At 48.6% G+C, this 23,297-nt stretch overlaps 1 protein-coding gene across 7 annotated transcripts in view; it reads left to right on the top strand.

The window, feature by feature from the left end:
* The window catches only part of KCNIP2 (potassium voltage-gated channel interacting protein 2), a 654,874-nt gene that overhangs the window by 506,198 nt on the left and 125,379 nt on the right, over nucleotides 1-23,297 (top strand). The window contains exon 1 of one of the 7 annotated variants that reach the window (XM_073684927.1): nucleotides 7,244-7,998. The exons of the other annotated variants lie outside the window; for them this stretch is intronic. Coding sequence (XP_073541028.1) covers nucleotides 7,866-7,998 — 133 coding nt within the window. The 5' untranslated portion in view covers nucleotides 7,244-7,865. Of the gene's footprint in view, nucleotides 1-7,243; nucleotides 7,999-23,297 lie in introns of those variants that run through there. 7 annotated transcript variants of the gene reach the window in all.

The raw sequence follows: 23,297 nt of genomic DNA, 5'->3' as shown, positions 1-23,297 counted from the left end.
GGCTCCCCACAAATAAAAAATAAAGTCCTGTTTTTTGTGTGACTTGTGTGCATTGGGTAACACTCACAGTTTTCCTTGAGGGTCCCATCTACTCCGGGACTCCGACCTCAGCAGCAGGCAAATAATCAAGTACAGTCTCTTGTTTAGTTTTTAACAAAATCTTTTTACTGTAAACTTTCAGTTCAGTTTAGGTCTCAGTTATAGCACATTGGGGTACAGCAGACACAGTTTCAGCTTTCTTCAATAACCCTTTCACACCGCAGCTTTCCAGAACCCGGTTCTGCTTCCCATAGGGATGTCTCTATCTCTTTCCCTTTGTAAGTAACTAAGGCTGGCTCCTCCGTGCCTTCTCCGGGCTGTAGAACCTGGACGTTTAGGGAAGTTTACTTGCAGTTTACCTCTTGTTTTACGATAGTGCTGTTTCTCTCTTTCGCTGCTTATTGCTATATCACTGTCGACCTTAAGCCCACTGACCCTGAACTTCTCCACTCCTCTCAGTTATCCCTCCTGCACATACTTTATCGCTACAACCAACAACTACATCCCCCCCCCCCCAACAACCAACTCTCCTTTGGTTATTGGGCAAACTTCCCCGTTACTACCCTACTGCAGTCACTAAGCCTTTTACATCTAAGGTGCCCCCAACTATATCTTCCCTTCCTAAATGAATCCCTATGTCCCATACTTAACCCTATATGTTACACATAAAGAATATTATACATTAATCACATTGCATCACATTAGTGCTTATAAGATTCTATGGAGTTTCACATTTTACATTACACATACAATTCAATAAATGTTCTAACACATATTCACACACAGTTACCGCAGATGTTTCCTTTAGGGGGAGAGGCGAATGACAGCACCTGTCACACCCTACTGGGTGTTGAACCCCCACAGATCAGATATTGATAGCCTATTCTAAGGAAAGGCCATTAATATAAAAGTCCCAGACAACCCCATTAATCAGGAATTTATCATGAAAGGAATTTTTAAAGTCAATTTTCTGGCTGCAAATGTATTAATGTGCCGGACATTGTCTGATAAATTTGGTGCATGTGTTGAAATTACATTTTATCTGAAGCTGTTTTTTTCACTTTACTTCTCCCCCAAATGGAGTGAGAGTTACAACTTTTATGTAACTTTATAAAAAGTTCATGCACCTAGTTTAGACCTATTTGCCCAGCTAACCACGCGTCACTTTCTCAGCTACATTTTAAAAGTGGTAAGAATGACATGAAATTATTAAAAGTTGTGAATATTTGTGCAAAAATGAAGGGCAACAAACTTTGTAACTTTTTGACACCAAAAAACTAATGTAAAAGTGTTGATAAATAAGTCCCCATGTGTCTTAGGTCTTATACACACAGGTTATCCATGTGCCTGTAGCCTGTACAGCAGTGTACAGTGGCTGTGCAGCTATATAATGTGGACAGGACTCATGGAATGTGGGTGAGATAAAAGACACTTAATACAAACAAGTAGGAACAAAGTAGCAGAGACAGAACCTTATTGTCACAGGAACAATCACAACAGCAGCAGAGGAGTATGCTGATTTTGGCAGAGAAAGTGACCTGCCGAACCATTTCATTATGTTAATGAGGACAGTGCTGCATGCTTGTTGGATTTATGGGTGAGAATAGATAATCTCATAACTAATGGGATCATGAGACTAAGGAACAGTCAAGGATATACATTCTGATTTTGAGGGGGGCAGTGCCCTGTCCACCGTGACTATATTAATGAGAATACGAGGTAGCAAAAGCATTTTAGAAGAGGAATAGAGACAAGCCTCATATAAAATAGTATAATTGGTAACGAATGCCAGAAGAGTTTCAGTACTTCGGGAGATTAACATGTTGATCTTGAGGGAGACAGTGACCTGTCCGCTGACGTGATGATATGTTATGGCATGGTATGTTATGATGCGGGTTAACCAATTTATTGCCATTGATTCCCACATCATAGCTTACAGAATGAACATTATTGGACAACACATGGTACCTCAAGAGATGAGTGTTCTGACTTTTCTGAGGGGCAGTGCCCTGTCCACCTATGGTATGATGGTTCTGAGTACAGGGTTGAACAATGAGAGTATGTTGATTTTGTAGGAGAAAATGACCTGTCCACTGATAGCTTTATGCTGTGTGAGCAGAACTGCATGGAACAGGATTAGTGTCAAAACGTCTTATAAAATAAATTCTTCCCCAAATTATATAATGGAACTAATTACAGCAGCAGAAGAGGATTATGTTGATACAATTACAGAAAGTGACCTGAATATTTGCGAGATTAGGGAGCTCTGAGCTTCATATGTCAGGTAACATTGTGATGAGGCCTTTATAAACCACACTGCAGCAAATCATACTATGGGAGTGATGATAGCGGCACAAGAAGAGCATGTTAATCTTGTGGTGGAAAGTGACCAGTTCATGTGCTTAAGATATTAAAAATCGAACTACACATGCCAGCGATAACAACATAAAACTGAGAACTTTGCACCAAATCAGACTGTGTAAAATCGAAGAGCATGGAGAAGGACATGGACAAGGACATGGACAAGGACATGGAGAAGGACCTGGGCGTCTTGGTTAATAGCAAATTAAATTGGAGTGCCCAGTGTCAGGCAACAGCTGCGAAGGCAAATAGAGTCATGGCATGCATCAGAAGAGGAATAGGGGCATATGATGAGAACATTGTTCTTCCTCTGTATAAAGCGCTGGTAAGGCCGCACTTAGAATATTGTGCACAGTTCTGGGCTCCGGTGCTCAGGAAAGACATATTGGAGCTAGAGAGGGTACAAAGGAGGGCGACTAAGGTAATAAAGGGAATGGAGGGACTAGAATACCCAGAGAGGTTGTCAAAATTAGGCCTATTTACGTTGGAAAAGAGAAGGCTTAGGGGAGACCTCATAAACATGTATAAATACATCAGGGGCAGTACAGAGATCTCTCCCATGACCTGTTTATACCAAGGATGGTGACAAAGACGAGGGGGCACACTATGCGTCTGGAGGAAAGGAGGTTCCTGCACCAGCATAGAAGGGGATTCTTTACGGTCAGAGCCGTGAGACTCTGGAACTCTCTGGGAGAGGAAGTGGTGATGTCCAACTCACTTAAAGAGTTCAAGAGAGGCCTGGACGCCTTTCTTGAGAACAATAAAATTACATCTTATGCTTAGTGATAGTTAATTAATCCGGGGATTTAATCTGACTGCCAGATTGGTGTCGGGAAGTGAATTTTTCCTCAATGATGTAAATTGGCCTATACCGCATGTTTTTTTTTTGCCTTCCCCTGGATCAACGCTGCGGAATAGCTGCAGTGCACAAGAAATAGGCTGAACTGGATGGACGCTTCTCTTTTTTCGGCCTTATAAACTATGTAAGAAGAGTATGTTGATCTAATTACAGAAATTGACTTGACCCTTTGTGAGATTATGGAGGCAGGGTTTCATGCTATAAGAATAGTGGCATGGAGAAGCCTTTAAATACCATCCTGTAGAAAATCATACCACGAGAGTGATGACAAGCAGTGCAAGAAGAGTATGTTGATAATATGGGAGAAAGTGACCTTTAATATTTTTGAGATGTTACAATAGGAGGGGGTATTTTCTTTTAGAAATCACAAGCAGTATTTGATTTGTGCAGAAGCAGAATAGTCATTTAACCCTCTAAATACTAGTATTTACTGACCTATTTTTTGGGGTAAGGGGAATAGTAATTTTTTTTTAGCATTGTTCCCCTAAGACCAAGCAGAAAATATTTTTTTTTTTATAGAAGTGCAGACACATCCACGAAATAAATGTAAATGAATACCCAGCTGATTTCTACCTATCGCTTTTGCCTTGAAAGCATAATGCAAATACCTCCCGGGCTTCTGACAGATTGTATGTGGGACCGCAGCTCCGAGTCCTGCAAATCTCTGCGGCCACAGATCTGTTTGCAGCCGCATTTCACTTTAGACCTTGTTTCTCCACTTAGAGCCCTTTTACGCAGTAATGGCCTCTCAATGAACTCATTAACTTAACCCTTCAACGGCAGAAACGTTTGCTCCTAGGTTGGTTTACCTTGTTATATTATCATTCCCGTTCATCACGTGCCTTTATTATCCCCGTAATGGGAAGAAAATGGAAACAAATTCGAGCCCCGTCCTGTTGGAGGCTGAAGGAGATGTCTTATTAAGAGGCCATTTGATCCTGATGAGTTTTGCTTGGATCTGTCATTACCTTTATTAGATGTCTGTCGTTGAGAGGGAAATCTGTATGCAGCAGACGAGACCTGCTTATGTTCTATCTATGGTGGTCTCGTGGACTGCTGGTGGGACCAGGGTTGCCAGAAATTCCAGGACAGTCCGAAAAAAAAAAAAATAGATTTTTTTTTTTTAAGCTGAAGAAACTTAGACGGATAATTTTTTGACTGTAATTTTTCAGCATTTTGCAGTTTACAATGAATACAGCTGATGTCTACATGTTGGAATTATGGGCTGTAGACATGGATCCCTTATAATCATAATGCTTTCATATAGATTTCCAATGTGTCCATAAAAAAATACTGTCTGTCCGTGATTTTTTGATCAGCTTTCCAAAAAAAAAAAAAAGTCAAGTTGGCGACCCTGGTGGGACTGACCAGGGAGGGTCTAATAACTGGTCCATTGGGTGCAATGTAGACCATCAGGTCACATCTAGGACTCCTACTCTGCTCCCATGACAGTACTGAGCCACAAAGTCCAGACAGTGCACAACACAGACCTGGTATATGTCACAGCTGAGGGTTTGCTGCAATTTTATCCAGTCTGTGAAATTGTCTATGTCAAGGATGTTAGTAAAATCTGAAGATACCCGGGGCCATTAGTGGAGGAGAGAATGCAGACACAAATGAAGGTGGTGACAAGAGAACCAAGAAGTTTCCTATAAGTTTAAAGGGGTTTAACATTTGTGGCCTATCTTTAGGACAGGACATCAATGTCTGATCTGTGGGGTTACGACACCCAGCACTCCCGCCAGGTGTTGGCGGCCAGAACTGCTCAGTTATGGAGCTGCACAGCACAGCGCTGTCAACGGAATAGTGGTTGCGAACGAGTACTGCACATTGATTTGAATAGGAGGCGAATGTGCAGTACCCGGCCGCGGCCACTATACAGTCGATGGAGCTGTGCTATGCTGCTCCGCAACTGAGCAGTTCTGGCCGCCACCGGCATTGGGGACAGCTGATTGGGGAAGGCCGGGTGTCACACCCCTACCGCTCAAACACTAGTGACCTATCCGAAATATAGGCCTTCAATGTTAATCTTTTAGGTTTTTCAGCTTATAGAGGGTTGTTTAGACTAGATGCAATTGTAGCAAACCCTCAGCTGCGAGATATAATATTTCTATACAATGTTTCTGATAGCAAGCAGAGTTCTTGAAAACGAAAAACTAAAGAACAAATATTTAAGAAAGTTAAAGAGTTTAGTGTTTAAGATTAAGGCTGGGATCTACGACTTGTCCAGCAGTTATGTCCATTGGTTGTATTTCTTCTGCTCATTTAGGGTTGTATTTGTGTGCGGCACCATACTGACCTTCTCTATGGGAACTCCGCTCTTCTATGTATACTGCTATACATTAATATGTGGTCGCCTATATCCGGGATACACTTAAAGAGGTTGTCCACTACTTTTTCATTGATGACTTATGGGTCATCAATGACCTATAGGTCATCAATGTCTGATCGGCCATGGCAGGGTACTACAATGTCTGATCGGTCATAGCAAGGTCCTACACATCCGCCTCTTATTCAAATCAATAGGAGGCAGATGTGTAGTACCCTGCCGCGACCATTACCAGAAGACGGAGCAGCTCCACAATCGAGCAGTTCCAGCCAGTGGCTGCCATCTGATTGGTGGGGATGCCTGGTGTCGAACCCCGACCAATCGGACATTGATGACCTATCATAAGGTTAGGTTATCCATGAAAAAGTAGTGTATAACCTCTTTAAGTCATTTTCTAAATTTAGACAACCCCTCAACGCCAAAAGTGGGATGAGCTCCAAGACTTAAAGGGGAGAAAGCTTCATCAGGTTTTATCTAAATTTAGCAATTCTACAGAAAACTTACCCAATTGGGCAGAATTTTCTTTTACTAATTTAATCTTCTAATTTCCAATCAGAGAACAAATATAAAGAGAACTTATCCCTGACTCCCTAGACATAGAAAGGGTCCCGGAGGCAGGGCTTCAGATCAGTGTGTCATGTGACCACTTTCAGCTCTGACGATTGGTGAAGAGGGATTAAAGAATCAATGGAATTAAAATAAGTGACAGGTTGTGAAAGAATAACTTCACTTTCAAAAACCTTTGACATGTCAGAATTTCGGATGGGTGGGGGTCCTGGTGCTGAATTGAAGGAACGGCAGCACTCGGCTGATAGATGCTCTCAGGGTGCAGCTCATCTTCAGGAGACCCGCGCTATCTCATGGGAGGAGCACTCGGCCCTCACTTCAGTAATCAGTGGTGGTCTTGGTACCGAGACTGCACCCATCCAAACTTTTTACATGTCACCATAACTTGTCAAAGGCTTTCAAACAATATAAATAATCTATTTATAGGTGTTAATAAATGTATAGATTTCTGGGAGTCCAACGGTTGAGACCTCACTGAGAATGGTGGTCCCTTGTGAGTACGGTTTGGTGGTGAGCATGTGCTCTCTACCCCTCCACTGACACAGAGTACTTTTCGAATCTGCGTGGGTCGTAAGAGACCCCTAGCAATCAAACATTTATCCTGTGAATAGGTGATAAGTATTAAAGGATTTGTCTCATAAACGTTATGTACTTTGTGCCTTATGTAAGAAAAAAGTCATAGTTCCTTAAAGGGGCTGTCCATTAAAAAAGAGGCTTTGCTTTCTTTTTCCAGAAATGGCATCATTCCTGTCCACGGGTGATGCCTACAAGTAAATAGGGATGAGTTGCAGTACCAGAAACAGCCTGAGAAAAGAGTGGCGCTGTTTCTAATAAGAAAAGTGCTGATGCTACACTTGTACAACTTGGACAACAAGTGCTTAGCTTTGTAATCCTTCCTATTGGCTCTGCAGACAACAACTTGGTCTTTATTTAGAAGGGCAATTAGCATTGCATCTCTTTACACTCCTTGCTAGAGAGCAGGTGTGATGTTGAACAATTGCATGCACAGTTAGCTTGTGCATGGTGTGAAAAGAGATAAATAAACTGTGTGAGGGAGCTGTGAGGAAGAAGAAGAAGAAGAAGAAGGCTGGAATTAAAGGGACTACTAGGTTTGCATATCAGTTACAGCAGAAAGCCGGCACTAAGAGGAGGGAGGAGAGGCTGGGCGCTCTCCACAGGCTGACTGACTTGCAACCTACATATAGTGATGTGCCAGGAATTACCTTCTCCTCTCCTACTTTAAGTCTCCGCATGGAAGAGAAGGAATAGCTAAGGAAGCCGGCAACTGTGAATAGCTCTCAATGGGTTGACCTGTAACCTGGTGATCCCATCAGTTAAGACTTATTTCAGAGAAAAAGAAGAACCTTGGGAGGAAAGTTGGATGTACTCTATTCATAGGGCTGTATTTGACTTGGAGTTAACTTTGAAAGAACAAAGGGGAACTCAAAGACCTTGGAGAGCATGGAAAGTTCTTCTGTAATGATCTGGACACATCTCAGGAGGTCCTTGGTAATCTAAACTGTTGATTTTCACCTTTATGACCACCTAGGCTGGAATCCGAGTCTATGGCGTCAGAAGCCTCAAAGAACCCAAAGGGAGCTGATCCCTTCATTGTGAGTGTTAGTAAGGTTAAGGTGGGGGACAGATAATTGCTTACTTGTCGACATTGGACGGTGAGGGTATCTGTGTCCACCCTCCACCCTCTGTGTCATGGTGCTACCCAGGATGTTTCTTGAAGAGGAGTGGCAGTCAGAAGGACTACAGACACTGGGCATTGTCTTCTTAATCTTCAGTTCCTTAAAATTATTGCATTTTTTGGGGATCATTGACTTTTCGGAAGAAGGTAAGAGAAGAACTGAGTGATGAGTTGGGTGTGGGATTCATTGTGTGCAGTAAGTGGTCTCCATTGTCCCTCAAGTTCTTAGTTATATCTGTTTGTAGGAAAGCTGAATCACAAAAGATTGACCCCATTTGGTCTAGATTTTCAAGGCTTTTGAATGACAGATCAACTTAATTAGTCAATGATTCTAGTCCCGGCCACCATATTGGTCCATAATTTGGTAGATGTGAGGTTCAGCCCCAGCGGAAGATGTGTAATTGGCCATATTAGCAATCACCCAACCTTGATACATTAAGACCTTACATTTGCTGTTATTATAGATTATTTATGGCAATTCTGTTTTATTTATTTTTTTTTTTTACTTTTCACACCGGAACAACCTTTGTCTGAACGTGAACCGAAGAAATGCTGAAACTTTAGAAGAGACAGGTGTCAGCTGAAGTTCTGTGCTAAAACTCCGGTAGAGTAACGCTAGCCTGGAGTGATTATCTTTTCATGAGTCAGGAGGACAGTGCTCACCCCCAGTGACCACTCCCAAATACGTATTATTATGAAAGTGAATGATGCTTTCTCTGCTTATTCCCCATTATTCACATAAATAAACATGAAGTCAGTGCCACAGTTCATCCACATCCCCAGCACCGTACTAAATAATTAATTATTACCCATGTTTGCTGTACATCTAAGTGCTACAAATGCATGTACGACAATGCTACACATAATGGGGGTCACCTCACTCTGTGCCTAGAAGATGAACAGAATTGATGGCTACTGTGTTAATGTGTCAGTGGTGTTGCAGTGAGAACAGTTTTATAGTTAGGATACAGCACCTCAAGGTCTGGACTAGCATAGCCCATCCTGGATCTTGGGACCAGTATCCCCCTAAAATCTTGAAGGGCTGAAAGTCCATCAGGCGCCTCGGTGGCTATAGTCCACACAGCACCTTGGATCTCACCCATCATCTTGAAGGCCCATAGTCTTTCCAGCACCTTAAGAAACTTCATTCAGCACTTTGACGGTCCATTGTCCACTCAGCCTCTTTAGAACCTTGGTTGTCATCCATCACCTTGCAGGTCCACAGTCCATCTAACACTTTACAGTAAAATAGTCCACCCAGCTCTTTGAGGGCTCATAGTATACCAAGAACTTAGGGGGTCAATAGTCAATCCCGTACATTGGTGATACACAATCCATCCAGTAACCGGAAGGTTCAGATTTTATCCAGCATCTTGTAGCTCCATAGTCTCCTCAGAATTTTGAGGTTTTACAGAACCATAATTCACCTAGGCCAAAAGTTAATCCAATCTAATCCTAGCACCCCGGGGGTCAATTGTCCACCCAGTACTTACAGCTTCTCAGTACTTTGGCTCTACCATTGCACTTTCGAGGGCTGTAGTCCACCATGGTGATGAAAGCCCACTCAACTAATTTAATCGATTGGAGATGAACTCAGTCAAGTTCTTTCTAAGAACATTTATAGGCCTCATTGGGGGAGGGGGGGGGGGAGTATTGACCTGTTAAAAACAATGAACTTTTCCCATGCTTTTTACCCTTTTCATTATAAAGGATCCCAAAACTTCCAAAGGTTTCCACCAAACTTCACGGATGGCAATATACAGTCAGACCCAACATGTCCTGTAAAATACCAAACCAACGTGTGTATAATCCTCCAGATGGTGGTATATGATTTGTTACCACATTTTAAGAGAACAATAGTTGTGTCCTATCTACCACTCCGGCCAAAACTTCACATTTTACATGTTGGTGGTGACTTCATGCTTTTGAGTTTCTACTTGACTATAGAAATCCAATCCAGAGAGCTCCTGATGTTCTTGTGTTTATGTGGCCTGGTCTGTCTTTCCATTGACATAATTTTTTGGAGGGAGAGTTAGGAGGCTCACATATACATAAGATATCCGGGCCAGTTGCACCAAAATCAGCAGCTTTAGGAGACTTTTCAATAAAGTGAATGGGGGCTTTTACTATTGGGCAGGTAGCCTCCTATATGTTCTTCACTGCAAACTATTGAACTGTTTGTGGATGTCTCGGGCTTATGGATGACTCCATACTTGATTTTAGGACAAGGGTGTGTCTGACATGGCCAAATTCACTAATTAGGAAGGGTGCACATACTTTGTCACATGTATTGTATGACTTGAGACTCTAAAATAAGGATTTTTAATAATATTGGTCTTCTTATATGCACCCACCATAGTTACTCCCCCTGGTCTCCAACTTGTGGCTTGTAGGTGTTGCGAAACTACAACCCCCAGCATGCTCTGATGAACCAGCATGAGTACTGTTTACACTGAAGAAGCGATCAGCCCCTCTTCTCCTTGTCCTGTGATTCCTCGTCGTGAGTTCTCAGCCTTTGTGGTTTATGAATTATTTACAAGCAACTCCGAATTGCTTTTGTTGTGCCCTGTCCTTGTAACTCCATCTGTGAATGGAGGATCATGTAGTGAACACATCTTCCGTCACCGGCCAAAAGAAGAAAAAAAATCTTCCTGAGGATCCAAATGTAAACTATTGTGAAGATCATCTCCATCCAATGTCCATGAGTCGTATCAGCATATATGGAGATCTGAAGTGAAACCTGGAGGAGTTTGAGGTTTCACTGCGTATTGAATTATGAAATTTGGGACCATAATGCATCGAGTTGGGGTGCTACTTTATTTGTGTCAGAGAGGGGAAGTGACAACCACTCAGTACAATAGATTTGGATTTTCTAGGTCTTATCTATCAGCTCTGGATGGACCATACCAATAGTAGAAAAGGGGTAGGTCTGATTTAATGCTGATGAGCCGGGGTCTTCAGCTTGGTGCCATAATCGTACTCTTTAGAGATTCCTACCTTATAAAACGGAAAGAAAACAAAAAGATTTGTAGACATTTCACTTGACATTTATGTTTTCAGTCTGCCCTATTAATCATATTTTTTTTTAAAAAACTTTATTTGAATAAACGCGTTGATGACATTTTAATGCCAATGTTATAACGTATAATACTCTCAGACATTTAACAAAAAACATAGAAATGGGACAGGAAAAACGCAGATTAGCAGGCATCACATCAGTACATTTGCTGCTGTATTAATCACATTTTTTTTTAAGCAGCTTTAAAGTGTAACAGTCATTTCAGGAGAAGTTGCAGCAGAATGTCTGTGTCTTCCTCTAGCTCCTCCCTAGAATGTCTGTGTCTGCCTCTAGCTCCTCCCCACAATGTCTGTGTCTGCCTCTAGCTCCTCCCCACAATGTCTGTGTCTGCCTCTAGCTCCTCCCCACAATGTCTGTGTCTGTCTCTAGATCCTCCCCACAATGTCTGTATCTGCCTCTAGCTCCTCCCTACAATGCCTGTGTCTGCCTCTAGCTCCTCCCCACAATGTCTGTGTCTGCCTCTAGCTCCTCCCCATAATGTCTGTGTCTGCCTCTAGCTCCTCCCCACAATGTCTGTGTCTGCCTCTAGCTCCTCCCCATAATGTCTGTGTCTGCCTCTAGCTCCTCCCCACAATGTCTGTGTCTGCCTCTAGCTCCTCCCCATAATGTCTGTGTCTGCCTCTAGCTCCTCCCCATAATGTCTGTGTCTGCCTCTAGCTCCTCCCCACAATGTCTGTGTCTGCCTCTAGCTCCTCTCTAGAATGTCTGTATCTGCCTCTAGCTCCTCCCTACAATGCCTGTGTCTGCCTCTAGCTCCTCCCCACAATGTCTGTGTCTGCCTCTAGCTCCTCCCCATAATGTCTGTGTCTGCCTCTAGCTCCTCCCCACAATGTCTGTGTCTGCCTCTAGCTCCTCCCCACAATGTCTGTATCTGCCTCTAGCTCCTCCCTACAATGTCTGTGTCTGCCTCTAGCTCCTCCCTACAATGTCTGTGTTTGCCTCTAGCGCTTCCCTACAATGTCTGTGTCTGCCTCTAGCTCCTCCCTACAATGTCTGTGTCTGCCTCTAGCTCCTCCCTACAATGTCTGTGTCTGCCTCCAGCTCCTCTCTAGAATGTCTGTCTCTAGCTCCTCTCTAGAATGTCTGTCTACAGCTCCTCCCTAAAATGTCTTTGTCTGCCTCTAGCTCCTCCCTACAATGTCTGTGTCTGCCTCTAGCTCCTCCCCAGAATGTCTGTGTCTGCCTCTAGCTCCTCCCCAGAATGTCTGTGTCTGCCTCTAGCTTCTCTCTACAATATCTGTGTCTGCCTCTAGCTCCTCCCTACAATGTCTGTGTCTGCCTCTAGCTCCTCCCTACAAAGTCTATGTCTGCCTCTAGCTCCTTCCCAGAATGCCTGTGTCTGCCTCTTGCTCCTCCCTACAATGTCTATGTCTGCCTCTAGCTCCTCCCTACAATGTCTGTGTCTGCCTCTAGCTTCTCCCTACAATGTCTGTGTCTGCCTCTAGCTCCTCCCTACAAAGTCTATGTCTGCCTCTAGCTCCTTCCCAGAATGCCTGTGTCTGCCTCTAGCTCCTCCCTACAATGTCTGTGTCTGCCTCTAGCTCCTCCCTACAATGTCTGTTGTCTGCCTCTAGCTCCTCTCTAGAATGTCTGTGTCTGCCTCTAGATCCTCCGTACAAAGTCTGTGTCTGCCTCTAGCTCCTCTCTAGAATGTATGTGTCTGCCTCTAGCTCCTCTCTAGAATGTCTGTGTCTGCCTCTAGCTTCTCTCTAGAATGTCTGTGTCTGCCTCTAGCTCCTCTCTAGAATATCTGTGTCTGCCTCTAGCTCCTCCCTACAATGTCTGTGTCTGCCTCTAGCTCCTCCCTACAAAGTCTATGTCTGCCTCTAGCTCCTTCCCAGAATGCCTGTGTCTGCCTCTTGCTCCTCCCTACAATGTCTATGTCTGCCTCTAGCTCCTCCCTACAATGTCTGTGTCTGCCTCTAGCTTCTCCCTACAATGTCTGTGTCTGCCTCTAGCTCCTCCCTACAAAGTCTATGTCTGCCTCTAGCTCCTTCCCAGAATGCCTGTGTCTGCCTCTAGCTCCTCCCTACAATGTCTGTGTCTGCCTCTAGCTCCTCCCTACAATGTCTGTTGTCTGCCTCTAGCTCCTCTCTAGAATGTCTGTGTCTGCCTCTAGATCCTCCGTACAAAGTCTGTGTCTGCCTCTAGCTCCTCTCTAGAATGTATGTGTCTGCCTCTAGCTCCTCTCTAGAATGTCTGTGTCTGCCTCTAGCTTCTCTCTAGAATGTCTGTGTCTGCCTCTAGCTCCTCTCTAGAATATCTGTGTCTGCCTCTAGCTCCTCCGTACAAAGTCTGTGTCTGCCTCTAGCTCCTCTCTAGAATGTCTGTCTGCCTCTAGCTCCTCTCTACAATGTCTGTGTCTGCCTCTAGCTCCTCTCTACAATGTCTGTGTCTGCCTCTAGCTCCTCCCTACAATATCTGTGTCTGCCTCTAGCTTTCTCCCTACAAAGTCTGTGTCTGCCTCTAGCTCCTCCCCAGAATGTCTGTGTCTGCCTTTAGCTCCTCCCTACAATGTCTGTGTCTGCCTTTAACTCCTCCCCAGAATGTCTGTGTCTGCCTTTAGCGTCTCCCTACAATGTCTGTGTCTGCCTTTAACTCCTCCCCAGAATGTCTGTGTCTGCCTCTAGCTCCTCCCTACAAAGTCTGTCTTCCTCTAGCTCCTCTCTAGAATGTCTGTTGTCTGCCTCTAGCTCCTCCCTACAATGTTTGTGCCTGCCTTAAGCTCCTCCCTACAATGTCTGTGTCTGCCTCTAGCTCCTCCCTACATTGTCTGTATCTGCCTCTAGCTTCTCCCTACAATGTCTGTGTCTGCCTCTTGCTCCTCCCTACAATGTCTGTATCTGCCTCTAGCTTCTCCCTACAATGTCTGTGTCTGCCTCTAGCTTCTCCCTACAATGTCTGTGTCTGCCTCTAGCGCTTCCCTACAATGTCTATCTGCCTCTAGCTCCTCCCTAGAATGTCTGTATCGGCCTCTAGCTCCTCCCTAGAATGTCTGTGTTTGCCTCTACTCCTCCTGAGAGTGTCTGTTTCTGCCTCTAGCTCCTCCCTAGAATGTCTGTGTTTGCCTCTACTCCTCCTGAGAGTGTCTGTTTCTGCCTCTAGCTCCTTGCCAGAATATCTGTGTCTGCTTCTAGCTCCTCCCCAGAATGTATGTGTCTGCCTCTAGCTCCTCACTAGAATGTCTGTGTCTGCCTCTAGCTCCTCCCTACAATGTCTGTGTCTGCCTCTAGCTCCTCCCCAGTATGTCTGTGTCGGCCTCTAGCTCCTCCCTACAATGTCTGTCTGCCTCTAGCTCCTCCCTACAATGTCTGTCTGCCTCTAGCTCCTCCCTAAAATGTATTTGTCTGCCTCTAGCTTGTAACGGGTCTGGGAGGCGGAACCTCTGAGCAACTATACAAGGGGGCGGTCCTTGTAAGGGAGCGGGTGGCAACCAGGCAGGCAGTCACAGCAGGTGACCGGGACAGTCTCTAGAAGAACGGGCAGGAGGTCACGGCAAGTGACCGGGGCAGTCTCTGGATGAACGGGCAGATGGTCACGGCAAGTGACCGGGGCAGTCTCTGGGTGAACGGGCAGATGGTCACGGCAAGTGACCGGGGCAGTCTCTGGGTGAACGGGCAGATGGTCACGGCAAGTGACCGGGGCAGTCTCTGAATGAACGGGCAGATGGTCACGGCAAGTGACCGGGGCAGTCTCTGGATGAACGGGCAGATGGTCACGGCAAGTGACCGGGGCAGTCTCTGGGTGAACGGGCAGATGGTCACGGCAAGTGACCGGGGCAGTCTCTGGGTGAACGGGCAGATGGTCACGGCAAGCGACCGGGGCAGTCTCTGGATGAACGGGCAGATGGTCACGGCAAGTGACCGGGGCAGTCTCTGGGTAAAGGGTTGGTACGACCTGTGGCGGCTGATGGTAGACGTGAGCTCCCAGGTGAGCAGGCGAGAGTCTCTGGATAAACGGGTGGTCACAGCATGTGACGGCGGAGCCTCCAGGAAGACCAACAGACAGGCGGCAGATGAGCGCTCCCAGGTGAGCGGGCAGAAGTCTCTGGACAGGCGGGTGGTCACAGCACGTGACGGCAGAGCCTCCAGGTAGGCTAGCAGACAGGCAGCAGATGAGCGCTCCCAGGTGAGCGGGCAGGAGTCACTGGATAGGCAGGTGGTCACAGCACGTGACGGCAGAGCCTCCAGGTAGGCTAGCAGGCAGGTAGCAGATGTGCGCTCCTAGGTGAGCGGGCAAGCTGGTCCATAGACAGACTGACAAGAGTTGGAAGGCAGACCGTCGGACCTCAGGCTAGCAGGCAGGTAGCAGAATATCAGGCAGGAATAAGACAGCAAGCTGGCAGGAATCTGGCAGGTATCTGGCAGGTAACTGGCAACGGGACCTGAGGGCTGAAGCAGAGTAGTGAACAGTGCAACAACATTGCTCGGGCACCTCCATTTTGGAGGAGGTGCCTTATATATGGTGAAGTCCTCCGGCCATTGGCCAGGGACTCCTTAGGACGGCGCGCGCGGCCCCTTTAAGAGGGAGGGAGAGCGCGCGCGCCCTAAGCACAGTGGCCGGGAAGGAGCGCGCGCTGCCAGCAGAGCGGGAGGAGGACGCCGGGCACGGAGCAGAGAGTTGAGGGGAACAGCGTCCCTGCCTAGCAGAGGGCAGGGACGCCGGCGCTACATAGCTCCTCCCTACAATGTCTGTGCCTGCCTCTAGCTCCTCCCCAGAATGCCTGTGTCTGCCTCTAGCTCCTCCATAAAATGTCTGTGCCTGCCTCTAGCTCCTCCCCAGAATGCCTGTGTCTGCCTCTAGCTCCTCCCCAGAATGTCTGTGTCTGCCTCTACCTCCTCCTCTCTCCATAGAACTTTATAAGCACCAGCTGTCATCTCCTATCTCAGTAATGGGGAATTCTGTCTCCATTGAATACCGAGTTTACAGAATGCAAGATCAGTCCAGGAGGAGAAAGAAGCCAAATTCTCTGATAAGATATATTACAAAATTTCTTATTTATATGTGTACTATTGATATATGAAAAACAAAATATGTAAAGCAATGTTAATACTTTAAGAACACAAAATGTACCTATTAACTTTTTAGGAGGCAGTATTATAGCACTCAGCATACTTTTATACACTAGATATCCTACATAGTATATGATATTTTACTGCATGCAGTCTCTGGACACAGAGAGAGAGAAGCTGCCGCTTGCAGCCGCATCCCCCTCCTCCCGTCCTATCTATCTTCTTTTTCCTGTAGGGGCTGAGGTCCTGAGGTTAGGAAGAGGGTACTTACAGTGAAAAACATAAAACATATTACAAAATTTTACATATTTAGCTTCCCCATTGGTAATGAGGACAGTTGTTGGTGTGATACCAGGGTGTAAGAAATGAGAACAAGTCAGAGACTGTGGTAGGATTGGGGTCCTCCAGCTGAGGTTTTTCTTTTTAGTTGCGAGGGGCTATTGCTTCTTGACTATTAGAGCAGAGGATTTCTGTAATCAAATTTTCCTTTGTTCTCTGCAAGTACAGCACGATATCCGCGATTCAGCGAGGCATGACGGCGGCGCGGCAGCAGAAAAGGCTGAGATTGTAGAACTGATACCTGGCGCACATTTATCACCTTCCAGGGAATGGACGGAGCCTCTTATTTCCTGTATATTACTGACAATCCTGGACTGGTCATCTCATGTTCACCTTTATATTCTACATTTCTCTGTGTTTTTTTGAGCACTTGCAGTTTTTTTTTACAACTATCTACATTTATGTCGCTGGTCTCTCCACTTTCAGGCTTGTGCCACCTCCTGTACTCTGTTGCACACTTTGACGGCTACCTCCACCATTGGTAAAATGCGGTGCACCAGGGTCTGTACCACCGCCTGCACCCGGCCACCTTCCTGATTGTTGCAGCTGTCACACCAATCTTAGTGAAGCCAACTTCTCTCACAAACTGTATTGTCAGTGGTCATTAACTGCTCTCCGCCCCACAGGCCGGCCATACTGTTTGTTCCTCCAAGACAAACCCGACCGGTGTCAGTCCACCCTTCCCAGTTGCTGTCTTCTACCAGACTTCATCCTTGCTCTAATCTCCATCTTAAGCCTGGAACCGCTTATCTCTTGCTGACCTCTGGCTCCATGCAGTATCCATAGGCCTGTAATATAATTTTCTGTCATGCGGTGGGCTAGCACTCAGTAGGCTTTGGCTATGACAACTACTTCAGGTGGCACACACTTACCCTCCCTCTCGATCTGCTCTACCCAACCAGACTTTGGCTGTTACAGCTACATCAGGTTATATGCATTTGCACTCCTTCACTTACTCCTACCTCCTCGTTAGGTGACACTCTATCAGGGTGGTCTCTTTCTAATCTGGTTTACAGGCAGTCGGTCCCCTGTGGCCAAGACAGTCACAGAGCCAACTCACCTTTGTAAACTGGTGCAGCACATAGTTCAAGATATTTCCACTAGTCATCTGCTAGCCACTACTTAGTAAATGGATGTTTACTCACTACACAGGCTACTTACACAGGCCCGCTACAACTGATGCAGGTCCTTTGCAACTGACACAGGCTCTCTGCAACTGACATAGGCCCTGTGCAACTGACATAGGCCCTGTGCAACTGACACTGGCCCTCTGAAACTGACACAGGCCCTCTGCAACTAATACAGACTCTCTGCAACTGACACAGGCCCTCTGCAACTGACACAGACTCTCTGAAACTGACCCAGGCCCTCTGCAACTGACCCAGGCCCTCTGCAACTAACACAGGCCCTCTGAATCTGAAACAGGCCCTCTGCAACTAACACAGGCCCACTGCAACTGACCCAGGCCCTCTGCAACTGACCCAGGCCCTCTGCAACTGACCCAGGCCCTCTGCAACTGACCCAGGCCCTCTGCAACTGACACAGGCCCTCTGCAACTGACACAGACTCTCTGAAACTGACCCAGGCCCTCTGCAACTGACCCAGGCCCTCTGCAACTGACCCAGGCCCTCTGCAACTGACACAGGCCTCTGCAACTGACACAGGCCCTCTGCAACTGGCACAATCCCTCTGCAACTAACACAGGCCCTCTGAATCTGAAACAGGCCCTCTGCAACTAACACAGGCCCTCTGCAACTGACCCAGGCCCTCTGCAACTGACCCAGGCCCTCTGCAACTGACCCAGGCCCTCTACAACTGATACAGGCCATCTGCAACTGGCACAATCCCTCTGCAACTAACACAGGCCCTCTGAAACTGACACAGACCCTCTGCAACTAACACAGGCCCTCTGAAACTGACCCAGGCCCTCTGCAACTGACACAGGCCCTCTACAACTGATACAGGCCATCTGCAACTGGCACAATCCCTCTGCAACTAACACCAGCCCTCTGAAACTGACACAGGCCCTCTGCAACTAACACAGGCCCTCTGAAACTGAAACAGGCCCTCTTTAACTGACACATTCTCTCTGAAACTGGCATAGGCCCGCTACAACCGACACAGGCCCTCTGTAACTTATACTGTATGTGACGCGCCCCCTGGGCCATGTTCAAGGGATACCCGGAGCCGGATCTGGATGGGGGTAGTAGTCCTTGTGGCGGTGACCCGGTCCGTGCCCAGGGTGTCAAACTAAGTGTGTGGCAGTCTTGGTAGATGTTGTTTCTGTGTCGACTACGCCACCCGTTGATTTGCGGTCACAAGGCCGCCGCTGCAGAACAGTCCGCTGAGGCCGGTAGTATGTGTGCAGCAATGGTGGTATAACCCCCAACGGGAGGGGCATGGCCTCAGGGCAGCTGGTGCGGATGATGGAGGTAGTGGTAGTGCAGAAAGGAGAGTCAGAGACGTGAGATGCAGTTTCAGGGTTTTTACTCACTGATGTTGCTTTAGTCACTTCGGCCGGGAGTGACCACCCGAGCCGTACTGCATTCACCAGGTGCGGGACTCGGCTAACCCCCAGGCAGTTCCGGAGCGTGGTCCTGAGCTTCCCTCTCTCTCTCTCTCTTTCTCCTGGCCGTCCCCACCAGGGATCCACCTTTGTCCGGTTCCCTTGGGCCTTCTACGGTAAAACCTTCTCTGGCTTTCCTGACCCTACTCTTGGTGTACCTTCCTGGTGGATGTGGTGAGGGTCGTGGCAAAGCTTGCCCACGACCTCCGGTTCCTGGTTAAGGGTTACTTTTGCCTCCGCCAGCTTGGGATCCGGTGCCGTCTTCTGCCAACCCTTCACCCTTTTGGCTTAATTCTGGGATCTTAGGGTTCCCTCTTTTCTGCGTCTCTGGGCCTTCCTTCTTCCTCTCCACTACAAGCCTGGCCCTGGAGCTGGGCCCAGCCGGAGCCACAGCTCCTAGTCAGCCCTCCTGGCTGAACTCTCCTTCAGCTTCTCCTCAGACTGACTGACCCTATCCTAAGATGGTGCCCACCATATATACTCCCTCTATGTGTGAGCCCAGGTGACCAGCACCCAATGGGCTCCTATCTCTATGCCCAGAGCCCCTCCCCTATCTGCCCCTACACTACTGGGATGTTCCACCCCCCTTCCCACTCCAGCCAGGGACAGACGCTGTCGTACCTGCACATTTACTTGGTGGGAGTACCATTGATCTGTCCCCCGGAAATGGGATGTATGTAGTGCATGCAGCCTACTGAGCTCAGTCCCACACTCCATCCTTACCCGGGAGTGGAATACCACACCTCTGGAGTGAGGTGCAATACCCCTGTAGCAGCCGAGTCCTCAGGGTGCTACATTCCCCCCTGGTAAATCACAGCACGTCCTCGGGCTGTAAAAGAGCAAAACATGCAAACATACAAAATTTTTTTCAAAACATACACGAATATATAAAACATTATAAACATTATCAGCAACATAACATTACGGGTAACTTCTTATATTATAAGACCTTTTTGATATAATACTCTTCTTATAAAATGTTCTTGTTCTTCTGGCCACTGTGCACTTGTGACCAGGTAAAAGTGCAACAGTACAAAAACAGTTCCTTATAAAACCAGTAGGGGGCACTTTAAGAAGCGCAACTATATACAAGGTGGCCGCTCTCAGTCCTCGGCCAGTGGGGATAAGGGATGGCTGCTCACAGTCCTCAGCCTGTTAAGGGATAGGGACACACGGGTAACAGTTTGCTGGTCCCAACGGGGACTATACTTTACAGGTAACAGTTCTTGTACCCTTACGGGTAACTATTTACAGTTTCACTGTACCGTACTTTAGTAACGGCGTCCTCCTGCTCCTTCCTGCGGGTAACCTTCAAACCCGTCCGGGTCCTCTTGATCCTTCTTGCTCTGTAGCTCTTCCTCGGTCAATCGGTGCACATGAAGAGCATATGGACCTTTGGCACACTGATGCCGGGTGAAGGTGACCTCGTCACCCAGGTAAAGGTCACGACCTCTGTGTCCCTCCGGCAGATGGCTCTCGACGTCCCTGCGGGTGACAAAGACGTCGCCGGGGGTTCTGTGGTCCCGGATAAAACCCCATCCGTGCTGCAGTTGAAACTTGATTACGGTCCTGGTGGCGCGGGGACCGTGGGCTGCACGGGGTTTTCATCTGGTCCGGCTCTTCTGCTCCGCACTCTGGACTTGCAGCCGCTCCTCGCGGACCCGCCTCTCTCGCCGTTCCCGGTCGAAGACCTCCAGCTGTTGCCGGCAGCACTCTGCTCGCTGAGCTGCGGCCACCCGGGTCTCTTGGGTGAAGCCGATGAGGTTTTCTCCAGTGGGGTCCCATTCGAATTGGGCCTCCTCCAACGGGAGCGGAGTGATCTTGGCGGGTGCCGGAGCCGGAATCAGAGGCTCACACAGAGGCCTTTCCTTCCGGAGTCGGGGATGGTGGTACTCCGGTGGCCACTCAAAGGGCTGCCCATCCGGGCAAGTGTGCTGGGCGAACAGGTCTTCACCCAAGGGTAGGACTTTGTGGGTTGAGGGCGCGGTGGTAGTAGCAGCGCCCGGATTCACCAGGCCTTGCGACCAGGCCGGTGGTGCTCTAAAGGTAAAGGGCACTGTGGAGACGGCGGCGCCCGGGGGCACTCGACCTTGCGACCAGGCCAGTGACTTGGTGGAGATAGAGGGCTCTGTTGGAACTGCGGCGCCCGGGGGTACTCGGCCCTGCGACCAGGCCGGTGGCGTCTCCTGCTTGGCCGCGCTCGGGGTTGAGGCGCGTGACGTCACAGGGGGCGTGGCCGCGGCGCCTACTTGAGGCCTAGTCTGTAGCGGTGGCGGTGCAGCGACGGGCACTGTAGGGGGAATTTCGGGCTCTGCGACGGGGAGCTGGGGCAGGCTCGCGGTTTCTAGGCTTGGGGTAGTGACGTCCCCTTTACCTGCCTCCGTCTCTTCAGCTCCTTCCACGGCGTCGTCTCCGGCCTTCATTCCTCCTGCACCATCCTCAGAGGCGGTCAGACTCCTCGTCTCGGGTGGCGTGCTCCGCTGGCGGGTTCCAGCCTGCTGGGCCATCTCCCTACTCCACTCAGTCAGCGTTTCTTGCTGCACCTGGGCCATCCTCCGTGCGAGACCCTCCAGCGCGGTCTGTGCACGCTCCCGGTCTCGGGGGAGCTGTGCTAGGATCTCCACCAGGTCTTGTGGGGTGGTGACTTGCAACAGGCTCCTGACCACAGGGTCGGTGCTGCCTGACTCTCCCTCCATCTCCGGGTGCGACCTCTCCAGACTCCTCCAGGCTGCACCCATCCTCAGTCTTTTGTTCTGTATCCACCCACACTGAGGGCGGTCCTGGGGCAACTTGGTGATTGTCAGTTCCAGGGGCAGACCCCCCACGCTGACGGACATCTCAATCATTGCAGTCTCTGCTGGTGGGGGCGGTTCTTGCTTTTGGTGCTCTTCTGGGACCAGGCCCACGATGGGAGGTGGCCTCTTACCACCCTCTGGCACGCCCATAATGGCGTCTGCTCTGCCAGGGCGGGAAATCGTTTCAGATGGCGGGAATCGTCTCCCAGTGGCGGGAAACTCCGTGGACGGCAGGAAAAGACTGCAGATGGCGGGCAAACGGCGGGAAACGATCCGAGATGGCGTCTGATGGCGGGGACCCTCCGGAATTGGCGGGAGACTTCTTCTTACGGTAACTGTGAACTTTTCTTCAGGCACGCAGTACCCGGTGGTGGCGGGCACGTGATCCTGCCGACTACGCCAAAGTTGACGCGCCCCCTGGGCCATGTTCAAGGGATACCCGGAGCCGGATCTGGATGGGGGTAGTAGTCCTTGTGGCGGTGACCCGGTCCGTGCCCAGGGTGTCAAACTAAGTGTGTGGCAGTCTTGGTAGATGTTGTTTCTGTGTCGACTACGCCACCCGTTGATTTGCGGTCACAAGGCCGCCGCTGCAGAACAGTCCGCTGAGGCCGGTAGTATGTGTGCAGCAATGGTGGTATAACCCCCAACGGGAGGGGTATGGCCTCAGGGCAGCTGGTGCGGATGATGGAGGTAGTGGTAGTGCAGAAAGGAGAGTCAGAGACGTGAGATGCAGTTTCAGGGTTTTTACTCACTGATGTTGCTTTAGTCACTTCGGCCGGGAGTGACCACCCGAGCCGTACTGCATTCACCAGGTGCGGGACTCGGCTAACCCCCAGGCAGTTCCGGAGCGTGGTCCTGAGCTTCCCTCTCTCTCTCTCTCTTTCTCCTGGCCGTCCCCACCAGGGATCCACCTTTGTCCGGTTCCCTTGGGCCTTCTACGGTAAAACCTTCTCTGGCTTTCCTGACCCTACTCTTGGTGTACCTTCCTGGTGGATGTGGTGAGGGTCGTGGCAAAGCTTGCCCACGACCTCCGGTTCCTGGTTAAGGGTTACTTTTGCCTCCGCCAGCTTGGGATCCGGTGCCCTCTTCTGCCAACCCTTCACCCTTTTGGCTTAATTCTGGGATCTTAGGGTTCCCTCTTTTCTGCGTCTCTGGGCCTTCCTTCTTCCTCTCCACTACAAGCCTGGCCCTGGAGCTGGGCCCAGCCGGAGCCACAGCTCCTAGTCAGCCCTCCTGGCTGAACTCTCCTTCAGCTTCTCCTCAGAGTGACTGACCCTATCCTAAGATGGTGCCCACCATATATACTCCCTCTATGTGTGAGCCCAGGTGACCAGCACCCAATGGGCTCCTATCTCTATGCCCAGAGCCCCTCCCCTATCTGCCCCTACACTACTGGGATGTTCCACCCCCCTTCCCACTCCAGCCAGGGACAGACGCTGTCGTACCTGCACATTTACTTGGTGGGAGTACCATTGATCTGTCCCCCGGAAATGGGATGTATGTAGTGCATGCAGCCTACTGAGCTCAGTCCCACACTCCATCCTTACCCGGGAGTGGAATACCACACCTCTGGAGTGAGGTGCAATACCCCTGTAGCAGCCGAGTCCTCAGGGTGCTACATATGTTTATGGCTACATGTACAATACGTAGGTATG

This window comes from Phyllobates terribilis, unplaced genomic scaffold (assembly GCF_046119375.1).
Source record: "Phyllobates terribilis strain yellow unplaced genomic scaffold, ASM4611937v1 Scaffold_5__5_contigs__length_657084704, whole genome shotgun sequence".
Classification (NCBI taxonomy): Eukaryota; Metazoa; Chordata; class Amphibia; order Anura; family Dendrobatidae; genus Phyllobates; species Phyllobates terribilis.
The sequence above is the reverse complement of the archived record's forward strand: the minus strand, read 5'-3'. Positions and strand labels throughout refer to the sequence as shown.